Here is a 24722-nt window from a genome sequence, read left to right as displayed (position 1 = left end):
AAAAAAAAAAAAAAGAAAAGAAAAGAAAAGAAGGGGAAGAATCTTTACACTACTTGGACGAGTTTGTGGATATGACGACCCACAATCTCATTGGAAGGCATGCCAGAGAAGACCTTAAGCTCCTCAGCCATGAAGACCTTCTGTGCCCTCATTAATGCAGTGTTGGAATCATCCCAAACACTGGACGAATGAGAGGTGGCCTTCTCCTTCCCTTTATCGGCCACCCACTGCCTTTTTGAGATTGGGGTAACCTTTTCCACTGAGGTGGCCGGGGAAGCCGTCTTCGTTGGTTCAGTAACAAGGCTAGGGGGAGTGACGGTGACCCCCTTTTCCACCACATGAAACTCTTCCTGAGGTTAAAAAAGAAAAAAAAGATGGGAAAGAAAGAGTATCATCGACGAGCCTGGTAAACACTTACTTTTCTTCTCCTCAATTTCTATAGAATGCAAGACATAAGCAGAGGGCTCAGGACCAAGGAAATGAAGGGCTAAGGTTTGCGGATTGACCAGATCATAAAAATCGTCAATCATCCTCGTGTACTCAATAGCTACTTCAACGCGTGACTTGTGTCTGCTCTTGAGCCTTGGCTGCTGCTTAACTACGCACAAGACAACAAATAAGTGGATTAACAGAGACGATACACGTGAAAAGAATAAAGGACAAAAGGATTGGCAAGGAGTGACGCACCTAGACTCGGGGTTCTCCACCGACAGAGCAACCTAGGGACTTCCCCCCAAATTTCATTAGAATTGGTCTCCCAGTCATCCCTGGAGACAAAGAAGAATTGAGACTTCCAGTATTGGAACGACGAGGGTAGGCCCCTGTCGATCCTAGCATCCCTAACCCAAGGCATGAGCTCATAGTATCCATATTCTTTTGATTCCTTCAAACGGTACAAGTAGGTGAACTCGTCCACCCTAATCGTATCTCCCTTAGTAGTAGCCAGCCATATTTCCATACAACTGACCACTATCTTCCATGAGTTTGGTATAAGTTGCCCAAGAACAATATTGAAGTGGTTTAAAAGCTCCATGATGAAGGGGTGGACGGAGAATCTCAATCCACATAGGAAAGCGGTCTCGTAGAAGCACACCTCCCTGGGTGAGAAGTGACAGGCTCGTTCCTCATTGTGAAGACGATGAACTCTAACTCTCTCTGGAAATTGAAACCTCTGGCTAAACCTAGAAAGGGTCTCGATGTCTAAGCTGCACTCTTCCCCAAGGGCAGAAAAAGCCTTAACTTCCCTTGGGCCAAAAACCGCAATGTCTTCCTCCACCTCCACAGGGTCGTCGCTAGATGACAACCCCTTCTCAAGCTTACTAGATCTCATCTCTGACATCCCTCTTCGCTCAACTACCAAACCAATTAATCGACTGACGCAACAAGGGGAGCAACTCAGCCAACACCACACAAATACTATTACCCTAAAAAACAAAACCTTCAATCAAAGAGAAGGAGCGAGAAACACCTAAGGAAGCCCCAAACGTGCAAAAGGAATGAGATAGAGGGGCAAATTATCCTAACTTCAGAGCTACTAACCATGGAAACCCAAAAGCACAAAAAAAGAGAGACAAATCCTAAAAACCTCAAAGCAAAAAAAAAAAAAAAAGAAAAGAGGAAGAAAGAAATCAGAGACCATCACAATGTATCTATGCCATAAAAAGCAAAAGAAAAGGGAAACAAGAAACATACCTCAAAGGAAGGAACCACATAATGCAACAAGCTTAAAGAAAATCGTAAGGTGGAACGGATTGGAGAAGAAGGAACACAGAGCAATGATTGAGAAAGAATTGGAAAAAGTGAAGGGGCAAAGAGAAAGAAAGGAGGTTTAAAAACTAGGCACAAAAAATTGGAATTCAATGGGAAACCCAAGAGCCACACAAATGGAGCATTAACTTCACTGATCAGAACACGTCACGTGGCCACAATGCACGTGGTGTCGCCACTACGCATTAAATGTGGAACAATACCCTAAGAGCCATGTTTGGGCAGAAAACCTTTCATTTTCTGATGGTTGTTAGACACGCCACGACGACCACAGAACCTGGGGGGCAGCTGATGGGACCGAAAAACTCTCTTTTCTTGGACAACCTAATCAAGTATACTCGTTCACTTTGGCACGACACGGACAAAGACAGGCTAGTCATTAATAAGAAGATTCAATATCTCGGACAGTTACCAATTAGTTGGCATACCGTTGGAGGCTCATCAAAACCCGCATTAATAGGCCTTGAGGCATTATGAAAAGAGCACTAAAGCCACAATTAAGGCCCCAATGGCTAGAGACTACGAATCTATATATACACACTCCTCAGAGACAAACAAGGTACATAGATTCACTCAAAAAATATTTTGATATTCAGAACTCTCTTATTTCTCTCAAAAAACTTTCAAACACTAACTTTGGCATCAGAGATTTGTGGCAGACACCGCACCGGTGACCACCTTTAGGAGAGCCATTGTCCTACGTTTGCAGGGATATTGACAAGGATTCAGCTCCATCTAGATGAACCAATAGGACTGACGATTCACGCATCATCATGTATATCGTCTATATCCTCACAATGAAAGTGGGCTTATTTTTAAAAAAAAAAAAAAGTAGGCAACAAAAATTTATCAACACCTATATAGTGATAGACACGACGTACATATAGATAGCTATCCATATTTACATCGCGTATATCACTATATCCTCCCAATGAAAGTCATTTTTTGTTGTTGTTGTTGTTGTTGTTGTTGTTGTTTATTTTATTTTATTTTTTTTAATAAATTTTTAATATTTTTAATTAATTTATTTATTAGTAAGTCTTTTTATAACAAAATGTATCTTGCTTCAAATAAATTGTTGTTTTTATCTAAAATATTTCTGCAATTTGAAACCCCTCTCACAACCACTGTTACGTCTAACTCCTTGCGTGGCCTTAATATTTACTGTGGTATTGACTATTAAGGAATCTACTCAAACTATGGAAAGATTCAATGTAAGCCGATCTTCTTTGAAGGACTCGTAAAGAGTCCCAAATTTGTGCGCAAAAACTCTTAAGTCATTGAATCTGTTCACACGACTCCCAAGCCTAGTTTATGGGACTGGAGAATCCCCACGTATCAAGTACTCACCTTTGCTAATTGTCACGTGGGACTGGATTTAGGAACTCTCCCATGTTCTTATCTCCCACCGTTTCAACCTTAAGAAACCGCCACTAAATAGTAAATGATAATTATCCAATCCCATATGCTATTCACTCTTCCCTCTTGAGGAAGAAAAAAAAGTAAAAGAAAATCGAAAAGCAATGCTCTTCCCTGTTTGCCACCTGAGCTCGTGTACCCACAAAGGCCAAGGCCAAGTGTGTGTAAGAGAAATAAACAGTGAGCTTGGCTTTCGACACGATCAGTCTGGGTCGTCATGCCAAGTATCAGTCCCAAGTCACCAAAAAAGCCACGTTTCATGGGTGTCTTGTACTCATCACTCTCCAAGACCCAATTCTTACTTGGCTTGCTTGCTATATAAATATAGGATCCGTACCCCCCCTTTAAGCCACATATCTTAGTACTTATCTACCATTCTAGAGTTCTCTTTTGGAACAATGTTGAAGTCAGGAACGGCTAGTCTTGGAGAGAAAAAGCAGGCCAAAAGGTCTGCACAAGCAAGTTCAAGAAAAGGATGCATGAGAGGGAAAGGAGGCCCGGAGAATGCTATGTGCTCCTACAAAGGTGTTCGTCAAAGAACTTGGGGCAAATGGGTGGCTGAAATTCGCGAACCAAATCGTGGTGCACGACTTTGGTTAGGGACATTTGACACCTCTCATGAGGCTGCTATGGCATATGATGCTGCTGCACATAAACTTTATGGCACTGATGCAAAACTCAATTTGCCAGATGTAACCCTTAATTCTCAGCATCCAGCCACTTCCATTGATACCCAAATTAACCCTATGGAAACTCATCCTCAAGGTGTGCATAATTCAGGTACTGTATGTTCTTCAAATAATAGCCCAATTGTTGAGTTTGATGATTTTACATCACAACCCTATCAAAATGATTCTATCATGTCTTTTCCTAATGGATATGTTGAGTCTAATGAAAAGCAAGAGGAAAACATCTTGAAATTTGGCGAGAACAAAGAGATCGATGGACTTTGGGACAGTATGAAGGCAAACTTTCCTGTGTTTGATGAGACAATATGGACAGAGGCTGCTATGTCACTGGATTTTCCAGTCATGGGAGACTCGGGAATTTTTGCAGGCAACTTGACAGATGGAAGTGGCTGGGATGCCTTGCATTCTCCATGGTGCATGTAATTAAAGTAGACCAAATCCTCTTCATTTCTTTACTTTAAATGAGATGGAGAGAGTCTATTCAACTGTTCACATTTCATGTTATCCAAACATCTATCATTATCCTGTATGATGTATATAAGTATCAGCTATGTGTCTGAGTCTATACAAGCTATGTGTCTGTGTCTCGACCCCACGTAGGTTCCTTTGGGCTCTTTCGAGGTCCTTGCATGTGAATATTTTTTACTTTAAAGGTGGGGTTCATGTCTATGTAGCTCTATTCTGTTAATCAATCACATGTCAAGCAAGAAGAAGAAAATAAAAATGTTACTGTACATTTCCCTTACATATAATCACTTTTGTATATATAAATATATGAAGTTGTGATGTTTCCAACTATATGCATAAAAGATATATTATGTATGAAATGATCTTTTTCATAGTATATTTTGTCAAATTAATTAGTTTGACTCCAAAAATCTTGTAGTTTAATTGATTTATATATTTTTTTTAAACTGTCCTGACGATAATAATATAATAATAAGTTTGGCTGCCCGGACCAAATCTAAGCCCAAAAAACCATTAAGAAAAGAAATTCTTAAAAAAAGAAGAAGAAGATGATGAAGAAAGACTGCCTTGGCTCAACGTAGAAAACAACAATTAAAATCCGGACTCGCTTTGTCTTTTTTCGACCATGCATGATTCCCTTCACTGTCAAACCCATGTTTGCTTGGACATTTGTGCAAACTACATACCTGTCTTGTTCTACGACGTCCATCTCTTCTTCTTGCTAGCACATAGACTTTCTTCAACAATAACAACACGTACACTTCCCTCAACATCATGATATGATTTTTTTTTTTCTTTCAATTGTTACTCTTTGCGGTATAAATAAAGAGTATAAATAAAGAGAAAATAATAAGAGTTTGTGTTTTGATTTACTTCCTTGAAAATGTTTCAAGAATTGCTATTTTTATATTTATATATTCAAACGTAAGTACACAGATAAAAATTAGGTTAAATTTGATAATTATCTAATACTTTGATTTTAACTATAGATAATGTTGTCTCAGTACAGTAACAAATAAATTTCATGCTGTTTAGCATTCATTGCCTTTGTATATAATTGCACCATGTCTCCAAAACACTGATTTAGTCTCCTAAGACCTTTAGAACCTCTCCTTTATCATCTCTAATGAGGACGCCCAAACCTTCTTGATATTCCAATTTTTCCAAATGCTCATTGATTTTGAACAAAAGATAAAGAGGGGGTGACCATCACAACACTTGTAAGTTCAGCTTTTTCTGACTTCCCATTTTTTAACTGATATTTCTCTCCACTGATATTTTTATATTATTTATAAGTGTTAATATATAGTAATTTAATCAATGTTTGATGTGTTATCTTCATGAATTTTAGTGAATCTTGAGAGTATTTCTGAATATGTCACTTGGTTATAAATTAATTGGAAGAATCTAAATGTCGGCCGGCATCTAAATTTTCATCTAGGTTATACCAGGGCAACCTTGAAATGTTTTATTTAAAAAATAAAATAATATTCTCCTTTTAATTTTTTTTTTCAACTAAAAAATAATACTTAAAATATACATATATAACTTTGGCAGGGTCTATTGTGTGTGCCTCACCGCCCTGTCCAGCTGAAAAATTACTCCATTCCTAGGACCGGCTCAACAGGTGATGCAATCGATGTAATCGCTTAAGGTCCCCAAATAAAAGAAAGCCCCCAGTTATAATATATATATATATATATATATAATATATATAATATATTTATCTCTATATATTTTAATTAAAAAAAATTTAAATATTTTTATTGATCAATAAAATGTATTAAAAAAGTCCAATTGTATCTTAAAATGCAGAAAATTAAAAGGAAAAAAACAAAAATAGTTAAGACAAGACTGCACACATGCTGTGGGCTGTGCAAACAAGACTGCACAGTGCACACAGCACTGCACAGTTTGCCCAAAGCCCACAACACATCACAGCTAGTCCCACTACATACTAATTAATAATTTATCACATTTTTTTAATGCATTCTCTTATTTTATCAATTATTATAAATTATCACACCAATTAATAATTGATGTGTATCATATCAATTCATTGTTTTATAGTGATACTAATTTATTGAACTATATAATAAATTAATTTTTATTTGTGCAGGTTTAGACTTTAAAGTGGTCACTGCTTTAGAAAAATTATAATAACCAGGTTCTATTATTCTATACTTAAATTTTACTTTTAGTAATTTTGCATCTCAAAAAGTAAGAAAAATAGATTTTAAATAAAAAATTCAATACATATTATTTAATTAATATTTAAATATAAAAAAGACTTCACTTAAAATTTTCGCCTAAGGCCCTCAAAGTTGTTGAGTCGGCTTTGTCCATCCCCTTCCATCACGTCCCATCTCACACAATTTTTTTTTAATTAAAAAAGTAAAGAATCTAATAATATATGTCTGTATATATATATATATATAAATTTTTTTTTTTTTGGATGAGATATTTGTTTTGTTTTGTTTTTTTTTTTTTTTGGTTGAAGGCAATAAATATGTAATCCTTCGCATCTTAGATACTATAGATCAAATACCATAATAGATTCGTATAGCTAATAAAGAGTTTTAGAATAAGTATTTATTATCATCTCGAGTAATTATTAAGTGTCCTAGGAGTATAGTAATATGGTGTTCTCTCTCTCCTCTTCTATTCATAGATGGTATCAATAATTAAATTCATAGTATAATCGACTATCTCTTTTTTTTTTTTTTGGGGGGGGACAAAATAGTGGAATCAACTATCAATGTGAGATAAATGAGCACCACATCACCGTGTTATAAGAGCATCCAATAATTTTACTTTTCATCATTTTAAAAACCTAGAGCTAGCTAGTGAGCTACATTTTGCTTTCTCCATCATTGGCTTAGATATCATATCGACTAGCGGCTAAAGTATTGAATTGATGGTGGATTTGACTGTTCATGGTTAGGGTAGAAAAATCACCTTAAATTTTGGGGGTGAGATTGAAACAATATCGTCAAATTTGATGGATTCAAAAGTTGAAAAAACAAATTAGATGAGATCAAAACCGAATTTCATGCATGCATGACACCTAATTTGTTACGTTAGATTCGGTTTTTTATGTGAGAGTTTAACAGCTGCATTCTCACATGACATGTTGAATTTAATTTTTATTGAAAAAAATAATATTATATATGCTCAATTGATCAGTACAATAGTGTGTTTGAATTTAATTGCAGAACTCAAATATACCTAAATTTCAACCTTATTTTTCTCTTTCAATTGTTGAAATTCTAAGCAGTTAATACATAACTCGGTCAATTGTCCACAATTGAGAGAGATGGTTTTAATTGTGGTTGATTAACTAGGTTATGTATTAATTGTTTAGATTCTCAACAATTTTGACAAAGAGAGATAGAGGAATTCATTGGGATCCAGTCGTTCTAGAGGTATTAATTGTGGGTTAAAAAGATAGAAAGAATTAAAATGTGTTGAAACTTGATAGCAATGGAATCTGGACAACTGGATTATGTAATTTAGATTGGAATTTGATTGTTTAACAATTGATTTCAAAATTTTAATTTCCTTGGAATTTGAGACTTTTTTTTTTTTTTTTTTTTGAGGGACTGAATACAACATTTTAACACATGGATTCCAATATAACAAAGCAAATATAACGTAAAAAATTGGGTGGCATGTATAAACAACTGGGTGCCATGTATTAACAATTGAATTGCATCAAGCTAATTCTTCTTTTCAACTATTGAATCCTCACATGCCTAAATTATTCCAATCTCACCTCTATAAGCTTGGGTATTTTTTTATTTTTTATTTTTATTTTTTTTTAACCATAAACCGCCAAATCCCTATATAATCAAAGAATATAATAGAACCTTTGAAAATAAATTTATTTGTGCATATGGTGTACCACTCCTTCCTCTAGAATAAGGTGATCCCATATGTGAAACCCACATTTGTTAAGAGTATGGTGTAGTCCATTGGATTTACCACATAATTTCCTTCTATGAGAATGGACCAGCATTCAAAAACTTAATTTCTTTTCCTTCACTTCTTTTAAGTTTAGGAATAATAGTAAATATACCCTCATGTTTATATATATATATATATATATATATAAAAGCTGGTATTAGAAGTTTTGATATATAGTGAATTTTCCATTGGATTGTTTGTGTCTTGGAGTGGTTTTTCATTGAATAGATTTTTTTCCTTGGTTTCTACTTTATTACCAAATTTGTGAATTCTTTTACCACTTTTATTATTATTTTCTTAGGTTTAATATATGATATTTGTGACTAATATATATCAATAAATGTTTGTGTATGGAATTCCTCATAAACTTTGTTATATTAATTTTTATTTATTCCACTGCATAAATTATTTGAGGGTAAAAATAAGATTTTTCAATTGATATAAAAGCAATCAAAACACATAGGGTCAAAATTAGACCATTAACATCCCAGAATAATAGTTTCTCCCAAAAAAAAAAAAAAAATCCCAGAATAATGTGACAGCGGGTTATATTGTTTGGTTCTTAGTCACAGAAAATTAAGAACTGAAACAGTGCAGATATATTTCAACAACAATTCTTGGGAGCGGATAAAAACCTGATTGCCCTGCAGGGTTTACCTCTAAACCAACGTTCAAAGTTCAAACTGCAAATTTTACATCCATAATAATTTAATTTTAATCCATACATATATATAATCAAATAGTGTCTACAACAGTTGACAAATATTCCAAACAATATCACTATTATTCACAATTAACTCTAACTTACCTGCAAACTTTTCAATAGTTTTTAAAGTAGTTCTACACATGTCCTCACCATAGTGACACCAGATAGCAAAGCAAAAAGAAGGCAAGACTATGAAAGAGGAGAAATGTGCATTTTACATGGTATCAGTAGCTTATTACAGACTAGAAAATGACCCTTATCGTAACGCTGCTACAGATGATCTTTCTGAGGAAATCCAATATCTGTTTAGCAACCATACAGAGTCAGCTTCTACAGCATAACCATCTTGATTACGATGCCAACCAAAATACATATGAGTTCTGTTCTTTATATCTAAAATTCCATGCCCAAAGCTAGCTTCTCGGTAAGCTGAGTAGCTTGGCTGGGGCTCCGTCATCCTACAGTGTTGAAAAATCCAATTAGCAGAGGTAAATTTCAATCAGTTCAATAACATCTTAATAGTAGTAAAGAAATTATTTCCTAGAAGACAAATCCTCTATTTACTATACGTACTCGGTCGCCAATCCTTCTAGATTTCCTCCATCTCCAATGGTTATATACACTGGGGCAGATTGGTCACTAATGGGAGTGCACAAGCCATTTACAATGTTGTATGCGATATTTGATACCCGTTCCTGCATTTCCAAACAAATTGTAATTGTTAGAATAGTACAGTTACATATTTTATTTCCCATGTTTTTATTATTATTATTTTTTTTTGTAAATTTAAAAAGAAAAAGGTGTACTTAAAGAAACAAGTTTTATCTTAATCATCCAAGTAAAAAGTCAATGTAATCTGTAAATATTTCAGAACATGCATTGACTTATCTTCCCCAAATTATGTCAACTCTTTAAATCTAAAAGAAAAGTATACTATAGAAATCTATCTGAAGCAGGACATGTATGCAATTGTTAACACTATATGAGGAAGGTTCTCAGAATATTGAATGTAACATAGAGTGGGTTCTCAACTGTAAAGAGGCCTCAACTAGGAAAAATATTCTATACAATGGTTATAATCTCTTGAATCATAAACTTGATTGAATAATATATTGCTTGGAGGACCTTTATACCTTGTCTTTAGTAGGTATATAGAAGAATCATCAGTGGCTCTCATTGATTACAAAGGAAAAGACAGAGCAAAAAATGGAACTTTTAGTAGAAAAGAAAGATTGTGCTTTTTCTGATTTAAAAGATTCAATAGAAGGCACCTCTGCACAACGTGAAGGGATTTTCAAAAGAATATAGCAACTATAGTGTAAAGGAGATTTTGCACTTACAGATCGTTCATAGGCATGAACATGACCAGCAAAGACAACGTCAACTTTATACTGCACAAACCATTCTTCATAAATCACTCTCATGGTTTCCCCTTCCATGTAATGATGTACATAACTACTATATAATGGACAATGCATAAAAACAATAAGCCATGGTGTCTCAGTCCTGTTCACTTTGGGCAGTTCCTTCACAAGCCATTTGTATTGAGGAGTGTATTTCCCTGCAGATAAAAGTTTCATTCTTTTATTTTCCTCAATAAAAAACCTTTTGATGAACAGAGTTTGATAAAGTTTCAGACACTAGCACACTTTCATATATCCCTGCCTGATACAAGCAACTTTACTATACCCTTGTCAATAAGACTCACAGCCCTCAAAGCCCTTCTCTACAGCACAAAATAATGTAAAACAGTAGAACATGGTGGGTTTGGGTAGACTTCACTTATTGACAAAGCTTATATGACCCCTTCTTGAATCAATTTTGCTAGTCTCTAGATATGGTGGTATGTATTGTGAACTATTAGTGTAACAGTCTCACTTCCCTTTAATCTATCAAATCAGCAAGTTAACCACTCCAAATCATTATCCCTGAGCCAAGCTAATATCCAGACAGGCGCTCACCAAAAAATTTACAAGTTGCTTTCACACAGTGATATGTTATAACTGCCTAGAATTGAAGCAGCAGAAAACATGAGCTTAACTTTTCATGTCAAATGTCAATATTTTTAACTGTCTGGCTTGTTTGACAAGAACCTCACAACGACAGTAAAAATAATAACGGAAAAGTAAAAATATTTACCAAAAGCTGAGTAGGAAGACATAACAATGATATATGCTGAAGCTCTCTTGATGGAGTACCAAAAAGGAGACGTACTCTCTGATGCTTTATATGGTACATGATAACGATTTGTATAAGGTTTAAATGGTTTAGGTTCACCCTGCAACAAAATCACCATTATTTCATAAACCAAATTATCACAACTCTTTGCAAAAGCATCTGTCACTACACTAAGGATATTATAACCAAGTACTGTATGCTTTTGAACAAAAAGATTAGTTGGTTATATTAAAGAGAAATAGCAAGCACCAAGCTTTGCACACAAAATTCAAGCAGTCAAGAATGATCAAACCAGAGATACACAACTCTGTCAAGAAGAATCAAAAGCTGGCATAGATGCATACTAATTCAGGAACAAAATCGATCTCATGATTCCCCGCAGTCCATATCCAAGGTTGATAAGCAGCATTTCTCTCTATGAACCTTCCCCATGTATCCCACCTGTTGTTGTCATGTAATGGATAATCATCTGCATAAGAGAGGTCTCCAACAAACAATACTGTTTGCCCTTTTGTTGGGTTTAATTCATAATGGGTAAGTGTCCTATTTGAATCATGAGTTTGACCAAGATCCCCTGCTCCAAAATGATTGAGTAAATCTATATTAGAGTAACTAATTTCTTGCATTAACATACATGTCAGGTTGAACACTATAAAATTTATTCCTTTAATGAAACACTAGGACCAAAGTTTAACCCTGGATATAAAATGATTGAGTGAGTAAATCTATATTAGAGTTACTAATTTCTTACATTAACATACATGTCAGGTTGAACACTATAAAATTTGTTCTTTTAATGAAACTTAGGAGACCAAGGTTTAACCCTGGATATAACAGACATTGAGTACTTTTGAAGTACTATATTTTTCTATTAAGAGGAAAGTAATATTCACTTTAAAAATAGCAAGAAAAGAACTCCAACAATGCTAAGCACACATTCATTAGTTCCCAAAAATAGCTAGAAAAGTACTTCAAGAAGACAGTAAAATGAGAGCATGTAATAGAATTACCTATCAGGCCAAAAGTATAAGGAACATCAGGGCCAATTCTAGGAGGAGTTCTAAACCAAAACTTCCTTGTCGTATTCCCAATCCCGACCTCATAGTAATACTTGGTGTCAAACTACAGTATTCATAAAATTAAGTTGCCAAGGCCTATCATATCTTGATCATGAAAAAAAAAAAAAAAGAACTTAGGGAAAGTACACACCTCCAGATTGTTAATGGAGCAGTGATGAATGTAACCAGAAGTGTAATTAAAGAACTTGTAGGTAAGAAAAAACCCATTAGCCTGGCTTTTATGCTGGCTATTTTCAGCCCAGTAAAGCACTGTACTTGAACCAGGTTCTTCTGGGGTAATCCAAGAGACAATCACACCCTTACCCTCATGATCCCCTTGTGTTATATGGACCTTCACACCCAAATTCTCCAAAATTAGAAAACTTTGAAGTTCAATTAAATTCATTATATGGTACTAGATTGAATTAAGTGAGCTTTCAGTTTTGGAAACCAACATGACAATAATCATAGAAATTATAGGAAGTTGTAAAATTCGATTCATTCGAATGATTAATATTCGATAATATAGACAGATGAATTTGAATACGAGGAGGTGAAAGACTAGGAAACATACCTGCTGGGGCGCATTGTAACCAGGAGGAATTCTGAACACATCACTATCTATTGGCATATCCAGAGATAAGTCATCATTTCTCACATAACTACTAGTTATTCCACCATTACAAAGCTCTAAATCACTCAAAATAAAAAACACAAGAAAGAGAGTAACAAGAACAATATGGTCCCAACTCACTACTCCCATCACCATCTTCCAATCCAAAATCCAATTAGCCACAAAAAAATACACACCCACAAAGTTCTAAACCCAACTAAAGTATAAATTTTTGTTTCATAATTTATAGCATATGCGATGGGCACTAAGGAATATTCATGTTTTGTTAAGAATATACTGGTTTTTTACCATGGTAGAACTGAGAAAAATAGAAGCTGAATGAAGTAGTTGTGGACAAGAGAAGGCAACGTTTTGTAACTTTTGTTAGAGATATTTGATGAAACTTGAAAGTACCTTTTTTTTTAGAAACAAATGAAAGTACTTGTTGATGGCACATATAGAAGTTGGCGAGTTGCTGCGTCTGACTCTGTCTGTACGCTTATGGCTAACTGTAAGTCAAATAAACAAAGTCCCAAACTGCATGTGATTTGTCAAAGAAGCATCGAATATTCACTATTTGAAAAGAATATGCAATTATTCCATATTTTTCATCCGAATTATTGAAGCATGATTTTTCTATATATATATATATATATATATAGGCTGTAAGTTTTGTGATATAATTTTGTTTCATTAATTCTTAAGCAACTTAATTTTGACTAGTAATTACTTAGGGTACGTTTAGTACATTAAATGTGAGTTATAACATTAGAATGAAACTTAACATTTATTTTAGAAAATATCTTACTCATATAATTATATCTCCTTAAAAATTGTTATTTTTAAATTTAAGAGAGATATGTATTATTTTCTATGATTTTTTATTTTTATAATTATTAGATGTATATGGAAAATTTGTTTATTTAGAAATATATTAAATTTTGAAATTATTACACTTACTAAGAAATAATTAATACCACATTTTAAAGAAAAATAGTTATTCCTCATTTTAAAGAATAGCTATTCATAAGGAATGACTATTCCTTGTAATAAAAATATAACCAAACTAAATCAAATAAATAACTATTACATTACAGTGCCTATTACAGTCTATCAAACATGCTCTTAGAATTTTATAAATACTATATAACCTTTTATAAGAATGTCCACGGTGCAATGCGGTTGCTGTTGGTGAGTCATTTTGCATTGTATTGCACTACAAGGGTCGGATTTTAATTAAATCCAATGAGTCGTACTGTAGAAGGGTAGTTGACGGATTGTAATGAAGGTAATTTTACGTGCTTAGTGTCGCGTGGCTGTTGGGGCAGGTCAATACCAATGAAAACAACAATGAATTGGTTGAGACAATGAGAGACAGATATGTGCTAGCTATATGAACAAAGAGTCCAAAAGACTCCAAACCAAATTCAATGTGCAAATGAACTACTTTTTAAGACAATTTCTCCCACATAAAATTGTTTGAAAATTCATTAATTACATATGAAATTGAACAATAAAATTTTAGATATAAATTCTAAAAGGTTTCGGTGCTAATTATATCCCCTAATAGCATATTGCAACATCCGATTTTTAAAATAAAAGAGTAAGGATACCATCACCACACGGTCCACACCAAAGGTTTAAGGAGGTCTAAGAATCAAAGGTCCAGTTTTCGTAACAAGACCCTCCTTGCAAAAGGTTTGGGTCTCAACAAAATATCTTAATAATCAAAGTTCCTCAAAAAGAAAGTCTATTATCTTAGCTAACTTATGCAAAACCAACAAGATTTGTGCCAAAGGCTCAAGTTGGATGATTAAAATGGCATGCGATCCATAAGTTTTGGGATGATAATGGGACTCACATTGGATCCCTTATGAGATCACTCAATAAGGAATATGATATACTCAAACAGACTTGTAGATGTCTAGGATGCCCAACTAAAAAAGATATCTCTTTCAACTCTTAAAAATCATTAGAGCTATGCCAAAGCATTGCTTCTCAAAATCAGAGGACTGTTTAACCCAGGCCTCATCACATAATGGTTTTGGATTTGACTCATATTTGTTATTAGGACTTTAAGTTGGGGGCCTTATGGGCATAGTGGAGTGGAGCGAAGCTCATAAGACCTTGACCATTTAATGATTTAAATAGATTGTTTTGTCCTACCAAATTGCCCTTGATTTGATTATCCCTCATCATAATCTACCCAATTGAAAGTGGGCTTTGCAAAATCAACTCTATAGTCTATTCTATTGGTATTCATCTTTCTTTGCCTATCTTGTCATGAAACCCTCTCGACCAAAGCCTCTTAAACAGAGAAGAGTCATCTTGGAAGTTGTTTGCCCTATATTTAGGAATGCTTCTAAGACTTTGCTCCAAATGCTTAGAGAGAGAGAGAGAGAGAGAGAGAGAGAGAGGATGCCCCTTGAGCTAGAGATTTTGGGAAGCATTGAGTGTCTTTTTGGGTCTACCAACCCAGGGATTCTCAGAATCATTGTACAAGTAGATGTTAAACTAGTAGGGAAAATGCTGAGACCATTTGTGCCATAACTCGCCATGTGGCGAGTTGTAATTGGTGAAGGTGTGTCCCCACATGGCCCACAGACACTCCTTCACCAGTCACAACTCGCCATGTATCATAACTCGCCATGTGGCGAGTTGTGGCACAAAGTTGTGCCATTTTTGGTGGTCTTACCACAACTCAATCAATAGTGGATATCATGAACATTATCACTTCTTGTGCTAAAATGTGTCTTAATTGCCACCCGTGCAGAGTCCTAATCTTTAATTGCAGGTTACAACTCTAAACTATTGATGGTGAAAAGAGCCATAATGCAGATTTGTTAGGTAAGACATAACAATTTTTATAACTTTAACCCCGTAATTTCAAAAAGTCTACTACCATAATAATTTTTACAACTTTTACTATAATTCGCTCACGTGGATCTATATATATATATATATTTTTTTTTTTTTTCACCAATCACAACTCACGTGGCAAGCTATGGCAAAGTTCTGGAGATTGTTACCAAAAAAAAAAAAAAAGTTACCATTTAAGCTAGTATTTATTGAGGATTATCTTAAAATATTATAGGAATGTGTCATAAATAAATTCCATAATTGAGGGCCGTATAACGCTAAATACTATAGATATATTGTAATTTAATACCATAATTGGGGATAAGGCTGCTAACTAAACGTAATTAAATACCATATAAAGATCATGCTTCTTTTGAAAACCAGGGTCTAATATTCTAAAAGATTACATTTTATGATCGATCATCGTTTCAGAGCACATCATTTACAATCACACCGTAGACTTTGCACTGATGAAGATCTTTTCTGTATGTAAGTTCCATCTAAAACTTGTGTCATAGATCAACAGATTTCATAGCACAATCTTTGTACTTCAAATCATGGCTAAAAATGCGTGCACATCTGTGTGTTTTAGAAATGTACTCATTCATTATTATTCAAATTTAGTGAAATAATGGTGGAAAGTGACAGATAGAGTACTGTTTGTCTAACATGAAGAAGACATATTCTAATCTATTCCACAAAGATTGTTTTTGACCAATACAACCAGAAAACTTGTCCGGCCTACTAGTATCAAAATCTTGGGTCGGCAGTTTGAAGAGTTCCAGTATCTTATAGTTTCATGTTTAAATTAATCACACTCAATCATTGTAATCATCAACAACTTGTCTTATTTTGCGACATTTGTTAGAGCTATTTTTAGCTATTTTGACCCCAAAAAAGCTCACCTTTGTTACTTATAAAAAGCTGTTTTGAAACTTTTGTAACATACGTTAGAGCCTTCCTTTCATTTAGGGACTTGGTGGAAACTTCCAAAGCATACCGGTCAAACGTAACAACAAAAACTAAATACGAGTTACTGGCTTTTCTTTTCATTTCATTGTTGGATTTCTTGCAGAAGGCACAATATCTACCAAGGAAACTCAAACACTGAGCCTGGATCAAGGAGAGCAGCAAACCAGGTGGTCAAACATATGACATGTCCTTTATTCAGCCCTCTATGGAAAAATTTGAAGTGGTAAATTTACTAGAATAAAGGTCATCTATACAACCAAATCAAAGTTTTCTCTACTAATTAACATGTCCATTTTGTAGGAAGGAAGCCTTTCAACGAGTTTGGTAAGCAATGGATGTGTCAATCTTCAAGGGAGGACTGCCAATAAGCTAAAAACTGGAGGATGGAAGGCCTCTCCGTTTATCATAGGATTTTTACAATCACCAGCTAAGCAATTTTTATTATGATTTTATGTGCTTTTATAATCTTCTATTCATATACGGTGTAAAACAGTTTGTATGCAACAAGTATTATCGTTTTGTATAGATGTGACAAAGGGTGAATTGTGTGTTTGATTACAGTGAACGAGGTGGCTGAGAGGTTAGCCTTTTTCGCAATTGCGGTGAACATGGTGACTTATTTGATATTTGAGATGCACCAGTCGATTCCTACTGCTGCTACTCATGTGACTGATTGGATTGGAGCTGCTTATGTTTTAACAATCTTTGGAGCTTTCATGGCTGATGCTTATTTGGGCCGCTTCAAAACCATCATCATCTTCTCCTGCATCTATGCTGTGGTAAGTAGATAAACAAAGCTGTAAATCCTAGTCCTTTCCATCCTAGATTGTGACAAGTTATATAACCTATCGTGGGCTTATTGCCAGTTAGTGGTTACTGGCTAGACCCACGAGCCAATAATGGGCTTTTCTTGGGCTGCATCACTGAGAATTTGTTAGTGTTAGGTACAATAGTATTCTGTATTTATAGAGATTAAGGGGTGACTGTTAATATTGTTCAAGGGTCTTCAGTGTTTAAACAATATTATATGTATTTTTACATATTTTATCACCCACATATATTTTCACAAAATAATAACAACGTTATTAAAAATCTCTTATCAAACAAGCCCTAATTAAATAATTTCAACTTATGATGTATGTTTCATGATAATTGTTTTTTATTATTAAGCTAAGACGCTTATTAGTTTTTAATACAGATATAATTTAAACCGTAGATCTCTTATTTGACTACAAATTAAAAGTAAATAATGTTTTTTAAAAATGCAAAATATTACAAATAGCCACAAATAAACTCCACACCATAAACATTTCTCTCAATGGTAACTTTTTTTTTTTTTTTTTAATTCTCTTTTTATTGACTAACTGTTGACCATTGTTGCCCGATTGACATTGTAAGGTTGAAATTTATCAACCATCTTGTTGGTTTTATTTTGTGCCAATTTGCTTGTAATTTAGCATTTAATAATCCTGTATTTAAGTGGGATTTATGTAAGGGTAGTGTGTGAAGAGAGTGTGAAGAGTTGCTCATCTGTGTGCAAAGAAGTAGGGAGTTGCGGCTTGCAAGCTGCCAAATACTGTGCACGTGAGAAGCATACGAGGAGGTGAAGGGTTACGCCAGCTGTCGCACTACAGGACAAAAGTCCCAGGCTGGCCAGGCCGTTATCTCGCAACTTGAACTCGCGATTTGGACCAGTTGCGTGGCCAAGCCACCAACCAGCTCTGTTTGGGAAAAACTGACTCGTCGTATTCCAAACACACACCACTATATATAGACCCTTATACCCACGAAATGTAAAGAGCTTCCAGAGAGAATTTTGTGAGAGAAACCCTAGAGAAAAACAAGATTGTCTCATCCCTAATCTTCACTAAGAGACTTTTCAAATTCCTCTACTCTCTTCCTCTCCATTGATACATCCTTGAGAGGCTCTTGATCAAATCCTTTTTTCATCACACCCACGTCTGTGAGAAGGTTCATTTGGTGCTAAGGGAAGCAATTTGGAAGGGACCAATGGTTATTGGTTGATGCAATGGGTTATAGCAGAATCTGGTAAGCTAGAAAAGAAAAAGGTTCGGCACAACCTCGTTGGAGCAAAAAGCTTGGAGGGCTTAGGTACCTGGGTAGATTAGGCTTGGAGGGTCTATTACAGTTCATGTATCCCAACTACATTTTCTAGTGGATTATTGACCACTTGGAGGGTGGCGGAGAGGTTTTAAGTTGAGAGCTTCGGTTTCCTCTTCGATAACACATCGAGTGTTGTCCTTGTATTTGCATCTCTCTTCCTTTATCTTTGCCATTTATTTTATGTTGTGGATGTGATTATATTTGGCTTAGATTGCTTATCAATTCTGTGTTTGGCTTATGTTCATGTTCCGCACATTAATTGTTTGATAATAAGCTTGAATTTATATTTTGTAATTTGAGGTCTAAACTTTAAGGGTGTTTTACACACATATTGACATTCAGACATTATTGACTTTTTTTCTTCTTTTCTAAATGGCATTTTTTTGCTCAAGTGAATCTCTTTCCAACTTAATTTTTAATACAGAATCAGATTTTTGGGATTTTTTTTTCCCATTTGAGAGCCTCAAATGGTTCAAAAAATAGAAATTTCTTTTCAATTTAGAGTTTATTTCCGTGAATAAGAGTTTTGTTTATATAATGATAAAATTATACAAAATATTAATGATTTAACATGCAAGGAAAAAATAATAATAATAATTTAGAACTCATTTTCAAGGTTGCAAGTTTGCAATCACACCCAAAAAAAAAAAAAAAAAAAAGAAGTCATTTCTTAGAATGTTTTTGTAAGGAAAAAAAAAAAAAAAACAAGAATTCTATTGTGCTAAATGAAATACGGCTCAAGTCCTTAACAAAGACCTTTAGCTATAATTAGTGCTGGACTGGATAGTCGAAAGCCCATATTACGTCTGTACCACAGGCCTACAATCAATAGATGATAGTAGATCCAACTTTATTCTTTGAGATTATTTGCTGTCTTCCAATTGAGAGGTGTTTATGACAAGTTTAAATTCTATCCGGATGTGGCATAAAGACCTTGGATTACACCACCAATAATATAACACCATGTCAGCATTTAATAAAAAAATTAAATACAACTTTCTACACACACAATCCTATTTCAGAAATCAAAATCTCAAATTCTCTCATTTCCATCATTCAAGTCTTCAAGAACAGAGAAGCCAGCACCCTATCACCCATGTTGCCATATGCCACCACATGCCGCAAAATTTGCTGCCGTTGTCGTCGTCCTATCTAATATTCCACTCTCCACAAAAACATATGTTGTATATGGTTTGATTCGAATTTGAGGGTATGGGCTTTTTGTGGGTTTTAAGGATTTTCTGTGACAATGGATTGGTGACTTGGTGGTTCATTGTGTGTGCACAAAGATGGAGATTGGGATGGTGACTTTAGGGTTTGATGATATCCAAAACTTATGGTTTATTTAAAATGATCTGTACGATTTTTTAGTTGGATCACTTTTGAATTGCTCTATTTTAGAGGAAATTTAGGTGGGTTTATTGTATTTTTGTTGTATTTTGGGGGTTTCATGAAATGAGTTTTTTAAATTTCATTATTGGTACATAAAATTGGTGTTCAAACTTCAAAGTTCCTTCTTGTGGAGTTCTTTAGGTTTCATTCCAACTTTTGAGATTATTGTGTGCTGGAAATTGATTGGGTACTATTTACAAATTTAATTTAATGTTGGTTCAAATTTGTTGTAGAGAAAGGGAGAGAAGATTAGGTGGTGGTGAAGGCAGCAACTCTGGCATGTGTGTGGCGGGTTGCTGGATTGGTGTTTCGTGTGAGGAAGAGATGAGATTTTATTTTGACTTGAATGATAGAAATTAGAAAGGAGGAGATGGGATTTTGTTATGTGAAATGGCATTTGTTTCTTGCTAACTGTATTCAATTTTTTAATAATTGATGATGTGGCGTAGTATTATTGGATGGCGTAAACCAAAGGGTTTCCCCCACATCCAGACACAGTGTAAACTCTTATTACATTCACTTTAATGCACAAATTATTACATACAACGGAAAAAGTAACTTTAAGTTCTGATTAACTCAATTAGTAAAGTTTTTGATGCTTAAATAAGTGATTAAAGTTTAATCCCCGTCTATACTAAAAATCGATTGATATCTTGGTCTGTTCATAAAGAGCTATCATCTCTGATGCTTGAATAAGAGATCTAAGTTCAATCTCCACTTATACCAAGAACCGATTGTTGTTTTGATCTGTTAATAAAGAGTTATCGTCAAGAGTGAATGCCATAAGTTGAAACTCTTTGAATTCGATAGTTGAAGTCATGATTTTGAATTCAATTACATTTTTAGTTGTGTGTAAAATTGTGTGCAACAATATTTATCCCTTTTTAATTTATCATCTTACTCATATATCAGGGAATGGTTTTGTTGACACTCTCAGCCTCCATAAACAGCCTACGTCCACCTTCATGCACTCGTAGCACAGTACCACCATGTAGCCCAGCTTCAGCCTCAGATGAACAAACACTATTCCTCTACAGTGCGCTTGCCCTCATAGCACTCGGAACTGGTAGTATAAAGCCTTGTGTCTCATCCTTTGGTGCTGACCAATTCGATGAGGCTGATAAAAAAGAAGTCCAAAGGAAATACGCCTTCTTCAACTCCTTCTTCTTCGCCATAAACATGGGTGCACTTCTTGGTATCACACCGTTGGTGTATATGCAAGAAGAGAAAGGTTGGACCTGGGGTTTTGGAGTTCCCACAACAACTATGGTCGGCTCCATTTTTGTACTGGCTGCAGGTTTTAGATATTATCGGTACAAGAAGCCAATGGGAAGTCCTTTTACAAGGTTTCTTCAGGTTATTGTGGCTTCTTTGATGAACCATTTTAGAGGGGTTGATGTGGGAAGTGAATATGATCTTTATAAGGTCAAGACCAAGGAGTCTGATATCTTGGGTGCTAGCAAACTACCTCACACTGCACAATACAGGTGAGTTAAAATCTGCGACCTTGATCCTTTGAATTTGGTTTATCATCCTTGACTTCATTGGATAGGCTTGAGTCGTAGTCTTGTTCAATGTGGGCCAGCCAATAGCCCAAAATAAAAATTTCTCTAACTTGATCCAGTTTCTCCGACAACATTCAAACATATGCTGCTGCTTCTTTTTCTTTTTATTTCTCCTAGATACACATTTTCACAAAATTTTAAGATAATAACTTATGATTAATGAAACATTACTTTCAAATTAATTACAACTTATTACTTCAAAAACTTGTGAAAATGTGTATGCAAAAGTGTATGTACAATTGCACTTTACCTCCCAAATTATGTGGTCAAGTTAAAATCTACCCTAAACTATAAAATTGAACATATTATTCATTGGTTTTTAATAGGTAAAATGACCTCCACTTTTCACTATTTCCATCTATCACAAAATTTTAATAGGAAATTAACAAACTCTAAACATGAGAAATTAATTTGAAAGTTCATAATTTTCCATCAATATAGGGGGCATTCTGTCTATTACTTATCAATAAGAGACATTGCCCCCATTTTATGATATAGTGAGGATTGAATTTGACCCTCACGAGGCAAAATGCAATTAAACATAAATAGTTCTAGAAACACACACAATTGCACAATTTGTTAATTTTTGTAATTGTGAGTGGTCAGCATTTTCTGCATATTACTAACTTGTACGACTCATCACTTTTCATCAATCACTTACAATCACACAAGTCAACAAATTTTGAAATTAGGTGTGAAAATATAGTGACAATTGATAATTAGAGGCGTATCAAACATTTATAATCATACTCTCACATAATGGTGGGTATAGTAGAACTTTTCTCAATTTTACGTATAATTTAATAATATAAAAAATCGTATTACACACTCTTTATTGTCCACTTCATACTTACTTTATTTTAAAATTGTGTTTTTAAAACATAATTTTAATATTTATGTGACAATATATACAGTGAGTATGTAATAAGAAATGTGCGAGTATTCGTTATTCCTAACAAAGAGTAATTAATGCATTTGTCGCTGTTTTGTTTTTGAAGGTTTTTGGACAAAGCAGCAGTGGTGACAGACCCAGAATCTAGCATAAACAACCGGTGGAGGCTCTGCACAGTAACCCAAGTGGAAGAGTTCAAATGCTTCATCAGAGTCCTCCTAATATGGGCATCAACCTGGAAAGCACGGACGCGGCGCCAGAGGCGCTGCCGCACCCGCGTCGGACGCGGCCCGACACGGTGACGCATGTCAGACACTGCTGACCACGCGTTCGTGCCGCGTCGGGCTGCGTCCTGCCACGTGGCGAAGCTGACTCGCACCGACGTGGCTCAACTCGGGCCGTTTCGGCCGAAACCGCCGATATGGCCGGTTCAAGCCGAAACTCATCTCTCTTCTCTGTTCTCTCCCTCTCTGCGAGTCTGCGGTGTGCTCGGCTTCAGGTGTGCTCTCTCTTCTCTGTGCGATTCAATCGGCGAACTCATGGCCATGGCAGAGGCGGCTGCTTCTTCTTCTTCTTCTTTTCCTTTCTTCGTTTTTTTCCTTGCCTTGTTTTATGTTTTCTTTTTGTCTTGTGAACCTAGCACATGACTGGGTGTAAAAGCTTTATTTCTATGGCCCACACGTAATATATGAATAATAAAACTATTTTAATATTTAAATTGAGCCTGCATTTTTAATAGTAATTTTTTTAAAGAATATTTTAATAGTAAAATTATTTTAACAGTATTATTATAATTATTGGATAGATATTTAGGCTTGAAATTGATAAATTAACTGAAATTAGCATTCAATTTTGTGGAATGTTTTAGTTTCAATTTTTTGGGTTGTATTTAATTTATGAACATCATATTTTAGTTATTATCTATTATTATTTTTAAATTTGGTATATGTTTATATAATGCGAAAAAGTATGCTTAGCAATATATTAAAAATATAAATAAAAATATTTTTAATAATTTTTTAATCGCCGAGTCCCGCTGCACCCGCACCCACCTTTTTCAAAAATAGCCGAATCCTGCACCCGCACCCGCACCCGAGTCCCAAAACGCACCCGTGCTTCATAGGCATCAACAATTGCTCTCTCCCTCTCATTTTCCCAACTCTCAACCTTCTTCATCAGCTAAGCCAGGACCATGGACCGCAACTTCGGCCACCACTTCACAATCCCACCAGGCTCTATTCCCGTCTTCAGTGCCGTCAACGCCCTCATCCTCGTCCCCATCTATGAAAAACTCGTCGTCCCAATTCTTCCCAAACACAATGGTCACCCCCGAGGCCTCACATCCTTGCAAAGAATGGGTGTTTTACTCTTTGTTTCAATCTTTGCAATGGGTTCAGCTGCCTTGGTTGAAAAGAAACGTCGTGACAATGCTAACCCTTCGACAATGAGTGTGTTTTTGTTGCTTCCTCAGTTCTTTCTCATGGGGAGTGCCGAAGTGTTTACTTACGTGGGACAATTGGAGTTCTTTTACGATGAAGCTACTGACGGGACACGAAGTATTAGTAGTGCAATGTTTCTTAGTGAAATTGGGATTGGAAGCTGGTTAAGTACTGCCTTGGTGAAGATTATTACTAGTGCAACTGGTGGGGAAGATAGAGGGTGGCTTAGAAATAATCTAAATAAGAGTAGGCTTGATTACTTTTATTGGATATTAACAGTGATTAATGTCCTTAATTTTTTGGTGTTTTTGTTGGTGGCTCGGAGTTTTAAGGGCAGGGGTACTAGTCCTAGTCCTAGAGATGGACATGTGAGAATTGAGCTCGTGGCTCAGAGCTCGAGTTCGATGGAGTAAAAAGGGGATGATGATAATTGATGAAGGAGAATTTCCAATTTGGAATTGTGTTGTTTTAAAACTAAAGGCTCAATTTGCTTCTCACAAATTAAGAAGACCCAAAAAAAAAAAAAAAACTGACCCTCTTTCTTTTTTTTCACGTATCTAATTATTTAAATACTTTCTTTCTTGTATTGTATGTTTCGAAAAAGAAATAGAAAAA

The 24722-nt window shown here is 35.1% G+C and overlaps 3 protein-coding genes across 3 annotated transcripts; 2 read left to right on the top strand and 1 right to left on the bottom strand.

Moving 5' to 3' along the window:
* The first annotated feature begins 3322 nt into the window (after positions 1-3322).
* On the top strand, positions 3323-4673 carry LOC111986131 (dehydration-responsive element-binding protein 2D). Its single transcript, XM_024017759.2, has one exon. It carries the CDS (start codon positions 3585-3587, stop codon positions 4296-4298), a length of 714 nt encoding a protein of 237 aa, XP_023873527.2. The 5' UTR covers positions 3323-3584; the 3' UTR covers positions 4299-4673.
* A 4313-nt stretch (positions 4674-8986) lies between these two features.
* On the bottom strand, positions 8987-13355 carry LOC111986117 (purple acid phosphatase 2). Its single transcript, XM_024017747.2, has 8 exons — positions 12826-13355; positions 12403-12603; positions 12204-12315; positions 11538-11767; positions 11155-11293; positions 10356-10576; positions 9589-9710; positions 8987-9473 (listed from the first exon to the last, which is right to left on the bottom strand). Exons 1-8 carry the CDS (start codon positions 13018-13020, stop codon positions 9272-9274), a joined length of 1422 nt encoding a protein of 473 aa, XP_023873515.1. The 5' UTR covers positions 13021-13355; the 3' UTR covers positions 8987-9271.
* A 3368-nt stretch (positions 13356-16723) lies between these two features.
* Positions 16724-24520, top strand: LOC111986104 (protein NRT1/ PTR FAMILY 8.1-like). Its single transcript, XM_024017737.2, is given in 6 exon segments — positions 16724-16918; positions 16996-17102; positions 17255-17474; positions 21124-21698; positions 22775-22895; positions 23792-24520. Coding segments are annotated over 6 exon segments (1791 nt in total). The 5' UTR covers positions 16724-16879.
* Positions 24521-24722: the final 202 nt, after the last annotated feature.

This window comes from Quercus suber, unplaced genomic scaffold (genome assembly GCF_002906115.3).
Source record: "Quercus suber isolate HL8 unplaced genomic scaffold, Cork oak 2.0 scaffold_608, whole genome shotgun sequence".
Lineage (NCBI taxonomy): Eukaryota > Viridiplantae > Streptophyta > Magnoliopsida > Fagales > Fagaceae > Quercus > Quercus suber.
Note: the sequence above shows the minus strand (reverse complement) of the source record. Positions and strands in the feature narration are given on the sequence as shown.

Coding starts and splice junctions, on each gene's coding strand:
- LOC111986131 (XM_024017759.2), top strand. CDS start 3,585: ATGTTGAAGTCAGGAACGGCTAGTCTTGGAGAGAAAAAGCAGGCCAAA.
- LOC111986117 (XM_024017747.2), bottom strand. CDS start 13,020: ATGGTGATGGGAGTAGTGAGTTGGGACCATATTGTTCTTGTTACTCTC. Junction 11,294..11,537: donor TCGATTTTGTTCCTGAATTA/GTATGCATCTAT, acceptor ATTTTGTTGCAG/GGTGAACCTAAACCATTTAA. Junction 9,474..9,588: donor CTAGAAGGATTGGCGACCGA/GTACGTATAGTA, acceptor TCAACACTGTAG/GATGACGGAGCCCCAGCCAA.